At 52.5% G+C, this 17,269-nt stretch overlaps 3 protein-coding genes across 9 annotated transcripts in view; 1 reads left to right on the forward strand and 2 right to left on the reverse strand.

Annotated features, from left to right (window-relative positions):
* The window catches only part of RGP1 (RGP1 partner of RAB6A GEF complex), a 31,790-nt gene extending 24,213 nt beyond the window's left edge, over window positions 1-7,577 (reverse strand). Inside the window, exons 1-5 of one of the 5 annotated variants that reach the window (XM_087419511.1) lie at window positions 6,860-7,577; window positions 1,239-1,373; window positions 730-866; window positions 354-437; window positions 103-252 (exon numbers count right to left, since the gene is read on the reverse strand). In XM_087419511.1, the coding sequence (XP_087275637.1) occupies window positions 103-252; window positions 354-437; window positions 730-866; window positions 1,239-1,373; window positions 6,860-7,071 (718 nt within the window). In that variant the 5' untranslated portion in view covers window positions 7,072-7,577. Of the gene's footprint in view, window positions 1-102; window positions 253-353; window positions 438-729; window positions 867-1,238; window positions 1,374-1,768; window positions 1,858-6,859 lie in introns of those variants that run through there. The other 4 variants (XM_087419514.1, XM_004443265.3, XM_087419512.1 and 1 more) reach the window with 4 other exon arrangements.
* GBA2 (glucosylceramidase beta 2) lies at window positions 2,172-14,477 on the forward strand. 2 transcript variants are annotated; one of them, XM_004443263.3, is made up of 17 exons: window positions 2,172-2,791; window positions 5,930-6,021; window positions 6,305-6,420; window positions 8,701-8,919; window positions 9,228-9,467; window positions 9,697-9,799; window positions 9,958-10,111; window positions 10,203-10,328; window positions 10,528-10,700; window positions 10,938-11,042; window positions 11,242-11,349; window positions 11,451-11,602; window positions 11,725-11,831; window positions 11,967-12,109; window positions 12,189-12,304; window positions 12,404-12,595; window positions 12,885-14,477. In XM_004443263.3, the coding sequence occupies exons 1-17, from the start codon at window positions 2,457-2,459 to the stop codon at window positions 13,161-13,163; spliced, it is 2,760 nt and encodes a 919-aa protein (XP_004443320.1). In that variant the 5' UTR covers window positions 2,172-2,456; the 3' UTR covers window positions 13,164-14,477. The 2 variants fall into 2 exon arrangements, with proteins under 2 accessions (XP_004443320.1, XP_087275635.1); XM_087419509.1 differs by lacking the exon at window positions 9,228-9,467 and having other exon boundaries at window positions 2,321-2,791.
* On the reverse strand, window positions 13,358-17,250 carry CREB3 (cAMP responsive element binding protein 3). 2 transcript variants are annotated; one of them, XM_087419516.1, is made up of 9 exons: window positions 16,920-17,250; window positions 16,669-16,816; window positions 16,525-16,592; window positions 16,321-16,410; window positions 15,143-15,225; window positions 14,918-14,986; window positions 14,206-14,290; window positions 14,024-14,108; window positions 13,358-13,944 (listed from the first exon to the last, which is right to left on the reverse strand). In XM_087419516.1, the coding sequence occupies exons 1-9, from the start codon at window positions 17,055-17,057 to the stop codon at window positions 13,571-13,573; spliced, it is 1,140 nt and encodes a 379-aa protein (XP_087275642.1). In that variant the 5' UTR covers window positions 17,058-17,250; the 3' UTR covers window positions 13,358-13,570. The 2 variants fall into 2 exon arrangements, with proteins under 2 accessions (XP_087275642.1, XP_087275641.1); XM_087419515.1 differs by having other exon boundaries at window positions 15,119-15,225; window positions 16,920-17,247.
* Between the last annotated feature and the right edge of the window lie 19 nt (window positions 17,251-17,269).

Here is a 17,269-nt window from a genome sequence, read left to right on the forward strand (position 1 = left end):
ACCAGGAAGCTTCCCTCCAGCCCCTCTCACAAGCCCTCTAAAGATGATTTCTGCTTTGGTAAGGCTCTTCCCCAGCCCCTCCCTCCAGGAACCCTTACTTACCAGTCAGCACAAGAACCCTCAGAGGGACCCTGAGTAAAGTGATGGGTGAGTTGACACGCTGGCAGCCAATGGTCAGTTTGTAGACATACTTGACTGACTGACCCCGAAAGGAGGGTGGTCCCTCAATGGGCAGCACTTCACTGTAGGAGTCTGGTTGGGAAGCAGTAGTCAGGGTGGCCAGAGGCAGCCAGAGAGGTCCTCCCTCCAGGAGCCTTAGAAGGCAATCCAGGGGTGGGAGGGCAGTCACTCACATGATTTGGACTCTCCAGGGTCTAGCCTCAGGTCACAAAATAGGATTTTTGGTGGAGTGGAAAGGATACACTGACCCCTCTCACCTAAAAAAGGTAAGAAAGACTGCAATTTAATGACCCCGTTGTCCAGCACTGGATGAGGCTAGCACAGCAAGTGGGAGCAGTAAGTGCTGCCAACAAAGGGCAGCCCAAACTAAGCTACCCCTCTTTCTTTCTTGTGAGAGAGGAACAGTCTCACAACCCCGAAGCAACAATTACATTCCCCACATTCCAAATGTGGCATAGGCTATAACGACCCACCAGAACAATTTAACAACTTCACCCTTGAGTGACAATGACTCCAGCCCATTCCAAAGGCAAATACCCTGTCTCTAACCTCGGTGTGGTAGAAAGACAGTCTGGCTCTCAGGCTGGACATCTGGCTGACTGGAGTCAGGGGGAGGCAGTGCTACTCGACTTTCACTGGCATGGAACTGGCAGTGGATTTGGGCACTGGCCCAGGCCAGAGCCTCACTGTGGGAGGAGGACAAGGAGGCATCAGAGGGGAGCTCCTGATGGCACAAATGCTCTTCCAAACTCCCTACCACACCGTCTAAGGAGATCAACACAATGAGGTGGCTGTTCTAGGAATCAGGGAATCCAGAACCTCAAAGAGAAACCATTAAAGAGAAGTATACTCTGGGTTAAAAGGGGAGAGGGGGAGGAGGGAGAAAAAAAGAGTGAAGGGCTATATCAACTACATCTTCTGTTAAATAGCCCTTTCCTACAATGACAGCACAATGAAGGCGCTGGTGTAGCTACAGGACAACCTGAGCTCGGGCTTAGCACTATCAATACCAGGCTTCCTCCCAGAAGGACCACCTTCTTCAGTACCAGCATCCCCACCTGGATGCAGAAGTCGCTGTAGGGGGCAGGGGGTTGGTAACGGTCACCACACACTCCAGCGCCTCCCCTGCCAGAAACACAGGACCCCGGCTCAGCTCTGCTACCACTTCAATCATGGCAGCTCTGGACTCGGATCTAGAGGGAAATCAGGGGAGTCGGAGGTCAGTACCACGGCAGGGAGGGGCGTCTCAGGCGAGCCGGGGGGCGGGGCGCGGCGCTCGGGGGATGGGTGGTCAGCGCCACGGTCCAGAGGAGAGCCGCGATTTGGGGCGCGGGCAGGCGGAGGGGAGGTGCGGGTGGCGCTGACTCAATCTCCCTAGGGGGAAGCCATCGTCTGGGTACCAGACCCCCGCCCCTGCCGGCGCTGGGTTACTCCCCCACCTCTAGAACCCCGGAACCCCCGGGCCGCCTCCACCCCCTCCCTCAAGGTTCCACGTCCCAGCCCAAGGCCACGCCGCCCGGCCCCTCGCGTCCCTAGCCCAGCCCCTCGCACGGTCGAAACGAGGTTCTCGGCACCCCCAGGCGCTCACCTGCCCGCCCCTCGGAGACCCACCAGGTGCGTGGCAGCGGAGGCGGAGGCGTTGGCGAAGGCGGGACTTCCTTTCAGCCCCTCCCCCCACGGGCGCCCCTTCCGGCCGGAAGCGCCCGGCCGGCCGGACCGGAAGGGGTAGAGTTGTCCCGCCGCCGAGGGTCACCACCCCAAGGGCCAGGCGCACGCGCCGGCGCTGCTCCGGACACCGGCGGGCAGGGCGCGGCGCCCAACCCTGGGGTGCCTGGTGCCGCGGGGGGCACGGGGACGGGGCAGGGGCCGCCGCGAGCTCTAGGGCCGGGCCGGGGGTGGGGCCCGGGGGCGGGACCTGGCGGGCTGGCCCCGGGCTCCTCCCCTTTCCGCGGGCCCAGTGGCCCTTTGGCCGGGCAAGCTAATCACCGCGGCCCAATGACGACGAGGCCCGACCCTTCCCGCCCAGGACCCAGGGAGACGACCGAGGGGGAGCCCGAGGTGGCCTCACTGCTGTCGCCGACACCGCGGCTGCAGCCACAGCTCCCCGGCTCCACGGAGACGCCAGCTCGCCTCAGACTTCCCCGGCGCCCGGCCCTCCCGGACGGCACCTAACAACAACCGTCGCTAGCATCAGGACTTGGCTGGCGAGATACTTTGTACCAGCAGGCTCGGGGCCCGGGACCATCGAGGTCGTGGGGACCCAGGATCCAGGGAACATGGGAACCAGAGTCGCAGACTCGGAGCAGACCAGCTGTGCCAAAGGACATCCACAGGTTTATCGCCCTGAGGATACTGAAGCCACTGAGGCTTTGCAGGTTACAGACTGCGAGAGCCCTAAGGACAATCGACCCCAAAATGAGCCAGGCTACTGCAGTCCAGAGGACTCTGGGCAGCTGATGGCTTCCTATGAGGGTAAAGCTAAGGGCTACCAAGTGCCTCCCTTTGGCTGGCGCATCTGCCTGGCTCATGAGTTTGCAGAGAAGAGGAAACCCTTTCATGCCAACAACATCTCCCTAAGCAACCTGATAAAGCATGTGGGCATGGGCTTGAGGTAAGTAGATCCCACTGCCTAGAGTACCTTAGGCTTCACTTTGTTCCAGCAGAGGTAGGAAAGGGTGAGAAAGCAGGTGGGTGCCTTGTCCTAGTCAAGTGGCCGCTAATCCCCAGCATATTCTAAGCCCATGGTTTTGGAGGATGAGACCAGGTCACATCTCTTTGCAACCTCCTTCCTGCCACTAACTTGTCTTTTTGTCAGGAAAGAGCAGGAACATCTGGGCCTGCAGTCAGCCTTTCCCATTTAGGCTCCCTCTCACACACTCCCTTTTCCAAAGACTGCCCTTTGGAATTAGCTATACTTTGTGTCAAGGTAGGAAAGGATAGTCTGGCTGCTATGGTACTGACACAATGTTGTTTTATTTGGGAGGCAGAGGCTCTCAACTCCAGATTCCCTTTAGCAGCTGGGGTATTCTCTGTACCTCATTTAGGCACACCACCTTACAGACCCAATATCCATCAGTTTCTTTTCTCAAGCTTTAGCTCCATGGAATGGGTGAGAGCCTGCCTGCTCTCAACTCTAAGGAGTGGGTGTTGAGAGGTGCTGTTTACTCCATTCTGGGTTGACAGCCCCTGGTATCAAAAGCAAAGAAGACCTCTGACCAGAGAGGCACTGCCATAAGTGTCCCCAGAACTCCTAGTAATAATCTTCCAGAGCCTGCCCTGGTCCACCCTCCCATCCTCACCCCCAAGGTTTGCAGACACCCCAAGAGCTTATCCTGGGCTATAGAACTTCTCTAGATCCCTCCAGATCCCCACTCAGTTCAAAGACTAGTGATGAGGAGCCAAGACCTATTAACAGGAACAGGTGGATGTCAGGACAGAAAGCATCATCCTGAGTCAGTCCATATAGTAAACACAGAGCTGGGCAGGGAAGCATAAAGGTTGGGAAACCCAGCCCCTACAGCCTCTAAAGTAGAGGATCCTTCCCTTCCCCAGTCAGTGCTCTGGGGCTGGCGTGTGGAGGCCCTTTACCTCGCCCTACCCAGTGAGAAGGTCCTGGCCCTGCCTGGATATCTGGCTCCTTTGCTAGTTCCTGTGAGTGGCGTGTACCAGAGAACAATCATCCCTCCAGGCTGCTTCTGAAACTAACCCAGCCCAACTTTGACCCCAAAAGCCTTTGGGTCAAAATAGGATCTAGAGCTAGGGTACTGAGAGAAGCACATTGGGGTGCATGTCATGGGGACATTGAGGTCAAGAACAGGTGGGCATCCTAGCCCCTCAGTCCCTAGGTATAAGCTGAGTCATAGAGGCCTGCAAGTGTGCTCAGCCCCCCGGACCTTGGCTCCCCATACCAGGATAGGGTGGGGATCACTGACACAGGGCTTTCGAAATGGGATGAGTTCCTGCTTTGAGGAAAAAGTAGAGGTGAGACAAGGAAGAATTCTGAAAGATAATCCTTAAGTTGGGGCTGAAATTATGGAGAAGGCCATATAGGTCAGGAATGGTCAGCTGTGAAATTAAGGGAGAGAAAGGTAGACCCTAAGGGGGAGCTGAACTGGGAGCATTCTGATTAGGAGCTCCAGCAAGACAAAGTTCTCTTGGCCAGAGTGTGGTAAGAACTCAATTTTGATTGTACTCTGTTCCAGCCAGAGTCCATCCATTCAATAAATATTTATTGAGTGCTTATTCTATGCCAGATCCTCCATTGTTCCACCTATCTTCATATCTTGTACTTCTTCTCCCTCACTGCTCTAATCCCACTGCCCCTCCCTCCTTTCATCAATCCTTTCTGGCCTCTAGTTTCAAAGTCCAGTTTCCTCTAAGCAGGCAGAGAGGATCTCCTGCCTTCCCATCGTCTCATCCTTTGTGTCTCCTGCTGCCCCCACCCCCAGAACGTGCCCTCCCTGTTCCTTAATCACATTCCTCTTCCCCTTGCTCCTGTCCTTGTTCATGTCTCTTATGCCCCATTGTTTGTACATTCATTTGTAAATTCAGCAAATATTTATTGACTGCAGATCGTGTGCCCTGCCCTGTGCTTGAAGCTGTGGCTAATATTCAGCTAGTCTTTGTCACTGTCTCTTTCCCCAAAGAACTTAAAAGTATGTCAGACTCATGTGAGGAACACTGAAATAACAAGACAGTGTCTGATTAGGAGCTGAGATAATGTATGTACAAGTAGTGATCGCACGTCACAAAGAGATGTACTCCACTTGATGGCTTTTCTATCTATTATGTCATTTGGTCTTTCAACCATTCCATGAGGTAGGTAGGGCAGGAAGTATCCCCATTTTGTAGATGAGGAAACTGAGGCTCAGAGGGGTTACTTACCCAATTAGGTAAGTACAAGTGATGTGCTTGAACAATGGGTATAAAATGGGAAGGAGAGAGAAATTGGGAGAGGGTCTGGCCAGGCAGGGGTTGCTCAGTGAGGACCCACCCTGAATGGCATGTAGGAAGTAAGACCAGAAGATAGGCTGGGACAGATGTTAGAGCCTTGAATCTCAAACTGAATCATTTGCCTATTGGATAGAGAGCTGTGACAAGACCAGGAAAATGTTGGGATTTTTAGAAGGCTTTACTGGGGTATTATGAGAGAGCAAAATCAGAAAGCTTAGAGTTTAAATGCTGAACTAAAAATAAATCAATAAATAAAGGACTTAAAAGGAAATGCCCCCAAATGTAGACACTGGTTGCCTATGGGTGGGATTTTTTTCCCCTTCCACCTGGTATACTCTCCAAATTGTCACCTTTCATAATCAGGAAGAAAAGTAATCATTTGAGAAAGAAGAAAGTTATCCCAGCAGCCCATGCTTGTTGGGGGAAAGGGGGGGGGGGGTGTAGGTCAGGAAACCATACTGGCCCTTTCAGACCTCAGACAGAAGCTTATGAGGTAAACTAAAGCAGTGGTAGTGGAGTCAGAGAGGTGAGGAAAGATCCAGAAAGCCCCTTCTGAGGAGAAAACGGGGACGAGAAGCAAAGACAGTCTCACACTGCGAGCTGGGGTAAGTGTGAAGATGAAGGGACCTTGAACTGTAGAGAAGTCGAGAGAAAGAGAGGTTTGGAAGCAAAGATGATGGGTCCTCAGGACATTTAATGGGAAGTCACACCTGTGTGTCCAGAGAGAGGCAGGTGACTGCAGCCTGGGAGGTACCGCCCATCGCCCCTTCCACTCACACTGCCACTTGCTCCTCAGGTACTTGCAGTGGTGGTACCAGAAGACCCAGGTGGAGAAGAAGACACCTTTCATTGACTTCATGAATTGTGTACCCCTGAGACAGATCTACGGTGAGCCTCACCCCAGCACTGCCCTGCTCACATCTACCGCAGAGCTAGGCAAAGAGGATTCCAGCTTATGCAACTGGCACTGCCCCATCCCCTAGGTGTTTTTTTCCCCTAGCTTTATTGAGATATAAATGACATATAACATTGTATAAGTTTAAGCTGTACAACGTGTTGGTTTGATATCCTCATGGTTATTAGAGGAACCCATCTTTACAGTCTAGAAAGTGAGAAATGGGTTTGTTTTCCTCTCCCCATACCCCACTAACCATCCTGATTCTCCCTCTAGGTTGTCCCTTGGGTGGCATCGGGGGAGGCACTATCACCCGTGGCTGGAGAGGCCAGTTCTGCCGTTGGCAGCTTAATCCTGGAATGTACCAGCACCGGACAGTCATTGCTGACCAAGTAAGAGCCAGAAGGTAGAAGAGAGCTCCAGGACAGTACCTCCCCAGGCCAGGAAGGGCCTTTTGGCTAGTGTAGGATGTGGCAGTTAGATGTGTCTATGATTCAGTCCAATAAGTACTTTCAGAATGCTTTCCGTGTGCCCAGCCCTGTGTTAGGATGTACTGTAGGAATGTGTACTATAGGAGACACACACAGGGCACACATTCCGTGAAGAGTAAATAGGCACCCCTGTGCCCTCCATTTCTCTAGTAAATGCCTCCTGCCTACTTCGCTGCCCCAGGTCCACTAGCTGAGCCAGTACCCAGCCACAGAGAGTGCAGAGTATTCCCAGATCACTTAACCTGGCTGGAAGAATATTTGGTAGGTCTGGAAGGGAAAACAAAACCAAAAGTCTACAAATGCATGGGAAAAAAAGATGCATAGAGCACCCACTACTCACCCTGATTTGCCAGCTTTCAACCAGAGGTCAGCTCCTCTGCTGGTGATCACTCCTCTGGAGGCCTCTCTGGCTGAGGGTCTGGGAAGCCTCTCCTCTCCCAGGTGTAGATCTCTAGCCTTCTTCCCTCTTCTGAAGCTTCCCTTCTTTTTCCTCTGTTTCTTCATCATATCTGGGCCTTCAGTTGCCAAAGGCATGTGTCTGCCTTTCATCATCTCTGTCTCTTCTGACCTCCCATGTTGAGTGGTCCACCAAGTTCCTATTTCCTGTCTGAGGGATGCCTCCAGCTTTCAGCTCATCTTCAAAGGAGAAATGACTAGCAGACCTTGAGTCCAGTTAATGACAGTGCCTTTCCCAGTTCAGGTTTACCAGCCCTGCCCAATGTTCCCAGCTTCCTCTCTGGCTCATCCCTTAGGTATCCCAAGGGGAGTGCCTTCAGGAATCGTGACTCTACAGTTCAAGTAGTTATTGCATGCTTAACATGTGTTAGGCACTGTGCTGGGCTTTTTGTATAATATTTAAAGACAATTCTACAAGGTAAGCACTATTATTATGCCCATTTTACAGATTAGGAAACTAAGATCCAGAGAGGTTTAGTAATGTGCCCAAGGTCACATGGCAGGTAAATGGAAGTGTTGGGATTCAGAACCAGTTCTCTCCTTGGTTAAGAGCCCATGGTCCTAGTATTTTGGTGGTGAACATGATGTAATCTATGCAGAAATAGAAGTATAATGATGTACACCTGAAATTTTTACAATGTTATAAACCAATGTTACTGCAATAAACAAAAAATTAAAAAAAAGAGCCCATGGTCCTAACCATTATCTACTATTCCAAAAACATAAAACATTATTTTATATGTATATTAAAAATATCACATAGTTTGAGCCAAGGGAAGAGATATTAATCCCTCATAGCCCCTATCCTCCAGAAGCTTAAATTTTAATTTAGGGACTAGGACTTGGAGAAAATGGAGACTGTGAGACCACATCAGTGCCAAAATGAGAGGGATGGACAGTACACTGAGAAAAAAGGGACACTGCTGCAGAGTTTGCCCATTCTCTCCCCACACATGCCAACTCTACGTGACTCTGGTGTGGAGTCATAGGTAGAGGGGGACCTCAGTGAACTAGAGAGGGTCCTGCCCTCAAAGCACCCATAGAGCAGTCAGAGTCAGAATGTAAATAAACATATTGTAACATGCTAGACTAGAGGGCTGGGGGGCACACGGGAGAATGACTCACTGCCTGAGGAGAGGAGATGGCATTTGACCGAGACCTTGAAGGATGAGGGATTTCACCAGGTGGAGAATGAGCGTGAGCAAAGGCATGGAGGAAGAAATGTAGTATGCTCAAGGAACAGTGAGTATATGATAGGACCAGAATGTAGGTGCTTGAACAGGTAATGAATCTGATGGGCAAGGAGAGGCCAGATCAAGAAGGGCCTTGAAAGCCAGGTAGAAGAGTTTAGACTTGAACCTGAGGGCCATGGGGAGTCACTTGATGTGACACAAGACATATCTTGATGTGTCTCTAAGAATGATCACTCTGCTATCCAGATGAGAAGGGGCAGAGAGTAAAAGCAGAGATGGTAAGGGCCTGGGTTAGGGCACTGGGACTACAGTAGTGAGAAGGGAGAAGCAGCCTGGGAGAGAGATGGAGGAGGAGGCAGGACGTGGTGGTGACTCACTGGGCTTGGGGAACAGGCCTGGGAGTGAGTGAGGCTGGTGGGCCAGTGGTAACCACTGCAGGCTCTGGAAGGGAAGGGCTACATTGAGAGGAGGGAGACTAGTCTGAGGAGCCTGTGGGTTACCCCGGTGCAGCCTATCTGCCTTCTTGGTTTAGTTCACAGTGTGCTTGCGTCGGGAAGGGCAGACTGTATACCAGCAAGTCCTGTCCGTGGAGCGTCCAAGCGTCCTGCGCAGCTGGAACTGGGGCCTGTGTGGGTACTTTGCATTCTACCACGCCCTCTACCCCCGAGCGTGGACTGTCTATCAGCTTCCTGGCCAGAATGTCACCCTTACCTGCCGCCAGATCACACCTATCTTGCCCCATGACTACCAGGTGAGGCTCCCCCTCTGTGTTTCCTCCATTGCCCTCCTTTCCCAGGATCTGTCTCTGCATTTCCATGACCTGTGAGAGAGTGGTTGGAACCTTGAACATCATACTGCTTTCCCAGGACCACCACCCAGTTGGTCTTCTGTCTCCTGATAGACAGCCTGCCTGGGAATATGGGGAGATGCAAGTGAAAGACAAAAGAGAGTATACTGGGGGGTATTTGACTCTGGTCCTCGGTGCCCAGGATTGATCCTAGGGAGCAGGGCCAGGAGAGGCTACACTGAGACCACCTGAGACAGATTTCTTGCTCCCAGGACAGCAGCCTGCCTGTTGGAGTCTTTGTGTGGGATGTCCAGAATGAAGGAGATGAAGCCCTGGAGGTTTCCATCATGTTCTCCATGCGGAACGGCCTGGGGGGTGGAGATGATGCCCCAGGGGGTTTGTGGAACGAGCCCTTCTGTCTGGAGCGGGATGGGGAGACCACACAGGGGCTGCTGCTGCATCATCCAACCCTCCCAAATCCCTACACGATGGCTGTGGCCGCACGACTTACGGTACGGAGGAGCTGCCCTGTGCCTTAGCCCCCAAACCCCACCTTCAGCCTGGCTCCAGGCCCACCTCCATCCCCGTGTCTCTTCATTTCCTCCACTCCTGAGTCCCACCCTCACCACAGCCCGTAAGCCTCTGGACTGTGGGGGTGGGAGGTATAACCGAGCTGGAGAGTTAGTCAGAAGCCAGCATACCTGTGGAGCTTCCCTCACAGAGTCTTTGGCCCCTTAACAGGCAGATACCACGGTAACCCACATCACAGCCTTTGACCCTGACAGCACTGGGCAGCAGGTGTGGCAGGATCTACTTCAGGATGGACAGCTGGACTCACCTGCTGGTGATGAGGGGTCGGACAGGGAGGTGGTGGGAAGAGAGGTTGTCCCTGTCTTGGGAGCAGGGGTGGAAGGCCTGGTAATGAATGGGCCTTGTGCCCATGTTAGGGGTCCCAGGGGCTCAGGGGAGTGCCTCTGCTGATTCCTCTTGTGCTTCTCTCAGGCCCAAGCGCCCCTACACAGAAAGGAGTAGGCATTGCTGGGGCTGTGTGTGTTTCGGACAAGCTGCCACCTCGAGGCCGGTGCCGCCTGGAGTTCTCACTGGCTTGGGACATGCCCAGAATCATGTTTGGAGCTAAGGGCCAGGACTACTACAGGTGAGGGGACTGAGAGAGGACAGGGATCCAAGGTGCTGGGGCTCTGACCTGGAGCCCATGTTTTCATCCCTCCCCTTTCTTCCCACCCCAGGCGGTACACGAGGTTCTTTGGCCCCAATGGTGATGCAGCACCTGCCCTTAGCCACTATGCGCTGCGCCACTACGCAGAGTGGGAAGAGAGGATCTCAGCTTGGCAGAGCCCGGTATTGGGCGACAGGTGCCAATGGGGCCCATCTCTTGCCTTTCTCCCAGGCACTCACACTCCAACTGGGACTTCTTGATTCACTCTCCACCCACCGAAGTCAGCAGAGTTGGGCTGGGATTCACTTGGTCCCCCCAGTCTGCTGAACCCCAGAATCCTTCCTTTACTGGGAGGTCCACACTCACTAGACCGTTCCCTCCTCCTGATCCCCCAGATCCTTGCCTGCCTGGTACAAATCTGCACTGTTCAATGAACTATACTTCCTGGCCGATGGAGGCACAGTGTGGCTGGAAGTTCCTGAGGACTCCCTACCAGAGGAGCTAGCAGGGAGCATGTGTCAGCTCCACCCCATCCTACGAGAGTACGGCCGATTTGGCTACCTTGAAGGTACAGGCTGCTGGTGGGCTGAGGTTTGGCAGGCCGTATCATGAGGCGAGTTAGTGCCCTACCACAAGGCAGGATGATGGGTTTTGCCTACCCCCGGGTGCTGGTTGGGATGAGGGGGTTAGTGGCGGGTGGAGTGGTGACAGTGCCGCACCGCCAACTCTAAAGGACAAGCTAAGGAGGAGAGTATGAAGAGGAAACAGGAATCCTGTCAACAATGTGTCTCCCTCATTCCTCCAGGCCAGGAATATCGCATGTACAACACATATGATGTCCACTTTTACGCTTCCTTTGCCCTCATCATGCTCTGGCCCAAACTCGAGCTCAGCCTGCAGTATGACATGGGTGAGGGTCCCTTTTGTGCCCTTCTGTCCTCTTAGCTCCCCATACCGCTGAATGTTTGTGGTCCCTCAGACTGTCTCTTTTCCCCTTCCCCCCAACCATATCTGCATCTTGCTTACTAGTTCCCCTCTGAGGTCACACAAACAGCTCTGTGCCCCACTCCAGGCCTGCCCACCCCTCATTTGTGTGTCTGCTCCCCCAGCTCTGGCCACTCTTGGAGAGGACCTGACAAGGCGACGGTACCTGATGAGTGGAGTAATGGCACCTGTGAAAAGGAGGAACGTCATCCCCCATGATATTGGGGACCCAGGTAAAAGTCCCTCCACCTCAGGGTCAGCTTCCCTCCCTCAACTTTGCGCCCTCTACACTACCCACCAATGCAAATGAACCAGGTCTCCTCCCCTCCCACAGATGATGAGCCATGGCTCCGGGTCAATGCATATTTGATCCATGATACTGCTGACTGGAAGGACCTGAACTTGAAGTTTGTGCTGCAGATTTATCGGGATTATCACCTGACGGGTGACCAGGGCTTCCTGAGAGACATGTGGCCTGTGTGTCTGGTAAGGGGTGCATGTGCAGTGGCCAGTGTGCCAGGGGCAGGACTGGTGCTTGGGGAGAGCCCAGCTGGCTATTATTGTCTTTCCTTAGTACCTAGGTCTTCAGTATCTTGGTCCCTCTCTAGGCCGTGATGGAGTCTGAAATGAAGTTTGACAAGGACCAAGATGGACTCATTGAGAATGGAGGCTATGCAGATCAGACCTATGATGGATGGGTCACCACAGGCCCCAGGTTGGGGGGTAGGGATTTCCATGGGACCTGAGATGGGGAATTGGGCACCAAGGGACTGTGGGCTCAAGGCTTATTATATTGCATGGGAGTGGCTGGAGCTGCCAGTATGACCCCCAAACCCATGTCCCTGATCAGTGCTTACTGTGGAGGACTGTGGCTGGCAGCTGTGGCTGTGATGGTCCGGATGGCTGCTCTGTGTGGGGCACAGGACGTCCAGGATAGGTTTTCTTCCATCCTCAGCCGGGGCCAAGAAGCATATGAGAGACTGCTGTGGAACGGTGAGTTGGAGGGTCCTAAGGAGTCTTAAGGCAGCCATGGGGATGCAAGGAGCCTTACTTTGCCCTTCCTCTACTCCAGGCCGCTATTACAATTATGATTGCAGCTCTCACCCTCAGTCTCGTAGCATCATGTCTGACCAGTGTGCTGGCCAGTGGTTCCTGAGGGCCTGTGGCCTAGGAGAAGGAGACACTGAGGTGAGAGAGACTAGAAGGAGGAACCAGAGAGAAAGGTGGGTTTTCTTTGGAGGTGGGAACCAAGTATAAGAGACTTGTTTCTGTCCTTGCCCCTTCTAGGTATTTCCTATCCCACACGTAGTCCGTGCTCTCCAAACTATCTTCGAGCTCAATGTCCAGGCCTTTGCAGGAGGGGCCATGGGGGCTGTGAATGGGATGCAGCCCCATGGTGTCCCTGATAGAACCAGTGTCCAGTCTGATGAAGTCTGGGTGGGTGTGGTCTATGGACTGGCAGCCACCATGATCCAGGAGGTAATGTGCTCCCTTCCCCATCTCTCCACCATCTATACCTTGGCCCAGCAAACTTCCTCAGCTGTCACACTTCTGTACGGCCTAACCCATCCCATCTGATCCATCTAGAAAGCCTCCGCCTTTTCCCTGGCAGGCATCCCATCTCCTGCCTTCAGGATTCTCCCTGTACTAGCTAGGAGCTCCCACTAGCTAGGAGCTCCCCAAGGGCAGAGATCCTATTGTCTCCATCTCTCCAGCTGACCTGAGGTCAGGGGTTGTCAAGTAATATGACTGCCATCTCTCCCTACAGGGCCTGACTTGGGAGGGCTTCCGGACAGCGGAAGGCTGCTACCGTACCGTCTGGGAGCGCCTGGGCCTGGCCTTCCAAACTCCTGAGGCATACTGCCAGCAGCAGGTGTACCGCTCGCTGGCCTACATGCGGCCATTGAGCATCTGGGCCATGCAGCTGGCCCTGCAGCAGCAGCAGCATAAAAAAGCCTCAAAGCCAAAAGCCGAACAGGGTACAGGACTAAGCACAGGGCCTAAATTTGAACCAAAGGAAGCCATGGCAAACCTGAGCCTAGAGTGAGCTCTCTGAACTGTGGGAGGGAGGCACTAACAGTCCATTCTCCAGCCTGGCCTTCCCTCTGGCCCCCGGCCCCCCACCCCCCACCCGCACCCTCCCCAGTCTCCTGCATCCCTGAGCCACCAGGACAATCATATCCCTTTCCCTTCTCCCCACCCAACTGCGCCAGTAAAGAGGGGTTGAGGTTGACCCAGGCATCAGAATCACTTATTTATTTCTTTCCTCACTCCTTTCGCTCACTGCATGAAATGTTCAAGGAGGTCAGTTGATTCCCCCAGGCCCATTCATGGAGTGATAGACATACATGGGTACAAATAAAAGACCCAGAAAGCCAGTAAGTGTGGTGTGTTTGAGCCCTCAGGCTTCCTGACAGGGCACAGGAGCTGAGGCTAGCCCTCTCCCATTCCTTTTTATTTGGACACAGACTGGGGGCCCCAGGCTCTTGCTGAGGTCCCCCACATCCTCACATCTAGCCTAAGTATGGGCCCTGCAAGATGACAGGTGTGGGGCTGTGAGTAGGAAGTCATCCCCCCTCCTGTGCGATTTGTGTGCAGAGGAAAGATAGGACCTGGACAGGGGGACTTTGAGAAGGGGTCAGGGAGTGGCAACTTCAGGGGAGGCTCTGCGCCAAGAGCCTGAAGCACGTGGTAGAACAGGCAGCAAAAGTTGCCAGGAGCTTGGAGCACGTGGTCTGAGCTGTCCTTTGGTGCCTCTGACTGCAGGGCAGGCGGCTCCAGCTGGTGAGGGTCCTCACTGGGGAGGGCACGAAGCTGGCGAGACAACACTGAGAAGACAAAGACTCTTTAGAGGCAAGCCAGGCTTCTCCCCTAGCCCGCCCTTAATGGTATCCTCAAGCCTCTCACCTCCACGCTCAGCTGGCAGGCTCCCCCTTGTGTCAGAAGAGTACATAGCAGGTACGAGGAGGAGACAGAAGGAGAACAGTAGGACCTGGAGTACAGGAAACAGGAGGTGATGAAGGGCTCTTGATTGCATCCCTGTCCCTGCTGCCTGAGAAGAGGATCTCTCCTTCCATCAGCATCCTCACCAGAACACAGGTGCTGCTGCTGCTGGTTTTGTTTGATATCTGAATCATCATGGCCTGGAGTCTCCTCAGCTGATCCAGAAGAGACCTAGGGGAAGAGGGCAGTGAGCAGCCCCTGGCCTGGCACCCTGAGATACAGTGAAACCCTCCTGTTAAGGCCACTCCCTCTGTCTGTGCACTGGATCCTCTCTTACTTTTTGCAAATGACTTCTCTCTGTGGACAAAATGCCTGAAGTTCCTCATTAAAATATCCCTCTGCTCTGGCGTGACTTAAACTCTTTTGCACATACCTTCAGTACTTCCTACACTGCCCCATCAGCTATGCACATAATTCTCACCAGGCATTCTATGTTCTCTTCCTTCTGACTCAACTCACTCATGTTAAGAGTTCCAGTCAGACTGGACTATGCTGTGGTCTCTACCTAGAATACTCTCAACACCCCCACAAGAATCCTATCTACTATTAAATACCATCTGCCCCATGAGGTCTTTCTTACTCTTTCTCCTCTCTCTTTCTTGGTATTTATCATTAGTTACTTGTGAATTTACTCGCCATTACTGTGAGCTGCTTGGAATTAGAGACCCAGTAAGGGCCAACCACCAGACCTTGCATGTGGGAGCTGCCCAGTTAGAAATCAAGTGTGGAGCAAAGGAAAAAGTGAGACAGCGCCAAATAGGAGGGATGAGAAGGGACTGATGTTGGAGAGCTGCTTACAGATTCTGTTCCTCCAGGAGCTGTACTCTGTTCTGTAGCTCCAGATTCTGGGCTGTGTATTTCAAGACCCTAGGGGAATAACAGGGATGTGGGGATGTGGCCTGTATCCTCCCTTCAAAAACCTAACACTTGCAATACTTTTGGAAGGTATTGGAACTCCAATTCCAATACCCCACCACCGAGTCCCTCTCCCGTTTATACCTGTTCTCTAAACCCCCCACATACACCTTCTTCTTCCTGCGGCTCTCCTGAGCAGACTTTTTGTTTCGAATCTTCCTCCGTACTCGTTTCAGAACTTGTTCTTCCATCTGAGAGAAGGCAGGAAAAGTTATCATCAGAGGAACACTGGCCCAAAGAGTTGGAATGCAACTGAGTTCAATCTTCTTCCCAGTGCAGGAATCCCTTCTACAGCTTCTCTGACAAACAGGCACTTGGCTTCTGTCTGAATGCCTCCAAGGACCAGGTGTTAATACCCTCATAGGCCGGACCCTTTTAATAATTTTAATTAAAAAAAAAAAACAAAACCTTCCTTATCCTGAGTCAACATCTGCCTCTCTAATTTCTATCCTTTGGACTTACCTAGTACCTAATCTCTGGGGCCATATAGAACAAATTATCTTGAGCTATTTTAAGGCGCTTGACATTTCTTCAGAGTCAAAAAAAATCTGGGCAAAATTTTTAACTCGTCATCTTATCAGTATGGACTGCATCCGTTTAATATCTGTCAAAGATCTGGGTTCAAAACAACACTCAGATGTGCTCTGGCCAGTATAAAGAAGAGAGATAGTCACTGCCCTTCTAGAGGCAACACCTCTATTGATTACAGCCTCCAAACCCCATTCACTTTCTTAGTAGCCATATCACATTGCTGACTCATCTTGTACTTTTAAGAAATTAAAATTCTCTTAACCTTTCTGTCAGTGAATGTCGATTTCATCACAGTGTCACAATATTGTGCTTGTGAAGTTGCCATTTGTTGCTTGAAACTTAAAGCTCAGAATTTTACATTTATTCCTGTTATATTGCTTGGTCCAGCCTTGATAAACTCTCTGAAACTTAATTCTACCATTCAACAAGAGGTGGATTACCACGAAGCCAGTGAAATGTAAGTGTCAGGGCCCCTCACTTGCACAGTCCTTTCCAATGCCCTATACTAATGTTGCACTGATAATGTGGAATTCTTTTTTCTTAAAGAAAACACCAAAATTTTTATAAGCCCCACAAAACCAGGAGCAGCTCTTGCATCCAGCATATTAACTACATGCACCAGCTTCCTATTAGCAGGGGATTTGCTAAATTTCTCACCTCAGTCCTTTTTCAAGTTACTGATATAAAATTAACAGAATTGGCCTACTTGGGGCTCAACTTCCTTTGCTGCCTTGCTCCACCAATGGGAGTCTTACCTTAGTGAGAGGAAGTGTCCCAGGCAGAGTAAGCCCCTCCTTCTCCAACAGCCTCTTCTCCTCATCTGTCAGTATCAGCCTAGCAATCTCCTGGGGTTCCAGGGAGATGGCAGCAAAGTTGCAAGGCAATATCAGAGAGGAATGGGGAATCCTACCTCCACCCATGCAATGTGGGAATATTCCTCCGTAAATCAAATCAAGTACCTGCTCTGCTGGCTCCTCTACATGCAGTGGAGTCATCTGGGCCCCCTCTTTTCCATAGCTCCCGCTATCTGCAAAAGAGAAAATATGAATAGCCAAGCCCATCAGTCCTCTCCTCTCCCAAAACTTCTCTTACTTCAGACTCACCTAGATCTATGGAAATACGTTCCTGTGGTACAGAGTAGGTGTGATCATGGTGGACAGGACAGGAGTTAGAAGAGTTGAGAACGTTCAACGACGCCGGGGGACTCAGCAGAGAGCTCAGGAAATCCTCGGCCTCCCAATCCCTCAGTACCTGCACAGGGTTCAAATTAACAGGTCTTGACCTATCACCACCCGCTGCCTCAAGGACGCCCCCCCCCCGCCCCGCGCCTCCCCGATTCGGAGCCCGTACCCACCTCAGAAAGCGGCAGCTCCCAGTCTAGCGGAGCCTCCACGGCCTCGTGGATCGCCGCCCCCAAATCTCCGCTTTCCTCTAGCAGGAAGTCCAGCAGGTCTTGGTCACCCGGGTCCGACGGCAGCTCCATATGGGACATCTACGGAAAGGATGCGTAGAAACACAGGGGTTCGCCCCTCCACCTGGCCCCAACCCCGAACCCCATGCAAGACACTCCCCTAACGTCAGTCCGTCTTCAACCGGGCTTGCCCCGGAGCTGCTAGCCGACGCTCTCAAAGTGGACACGCCTCCTGAACTCAAGTCTCCCCGGCTTCCAACACAACGGAAGTGACGCCCATGCCCCCAAGGCAT

The sequence above is a fragment of the Ceratotherium simum genome, chromosome 29, assembly GCF_057802395.1.
Source record: "Ceratotherium simum simum isolate JZ-2026a chromosome 29, ASM5780239v1, whole genome shotgun sequence".
Classification (NCBI taxonomy): Eukaryota; Metazoa; Chordata; class Mammalia; order Perissodactyla; family Rhinocerotidae; genus Ceratotherium; species Ceratotherium simum.

Bases quoted from the DNA above. Each gene is read 5' to 3' on its own strand.
- CREB3 (XM_087419515.1), bottom strand. From the start codon at position 17,057: ATGTCCCATATGGAGCTGCCGTCGGACCCGGGTGACCAAGACCTGCTG. The intron at 16,593-16,668 runs GTGAGTCTGAAG...TCTCTTTTGCAG, and splicing joins ACGTATTTCCATAGATCTAG to ATAGCGGGAGCTATGGAAAA. The intron at 16,411-16,524 runs GTACTTGATTTG...CTGGAACCCCAG, and splicing joins TAGAGGAGCCAGCAGAGCAG to GAGATTGCTAGGCTGATACT.
- GBA2 (XM_004443263.3), top strand. From the start codon at position 2,457: ATGGGAACCAGAGTCGCAGACTCGGAGCAGACCAGCTGTGCCAAAGGA. The intron at 8,920-9,227 runs GTGAGGCTCCCC...TCTTGCTCCCAG, and splicing joins TCTTGCCCCATGACTACCAG to GACAGCAGCCTGCCTGTTGG. The intron at 11,603-11,724 runs GTAAGGGGTGCA...GTCCCTCTCTAG, and splicing joins ACATGTGGCCTGTGTGTCTG to GCCGTGATGGAGTCTGAAAT.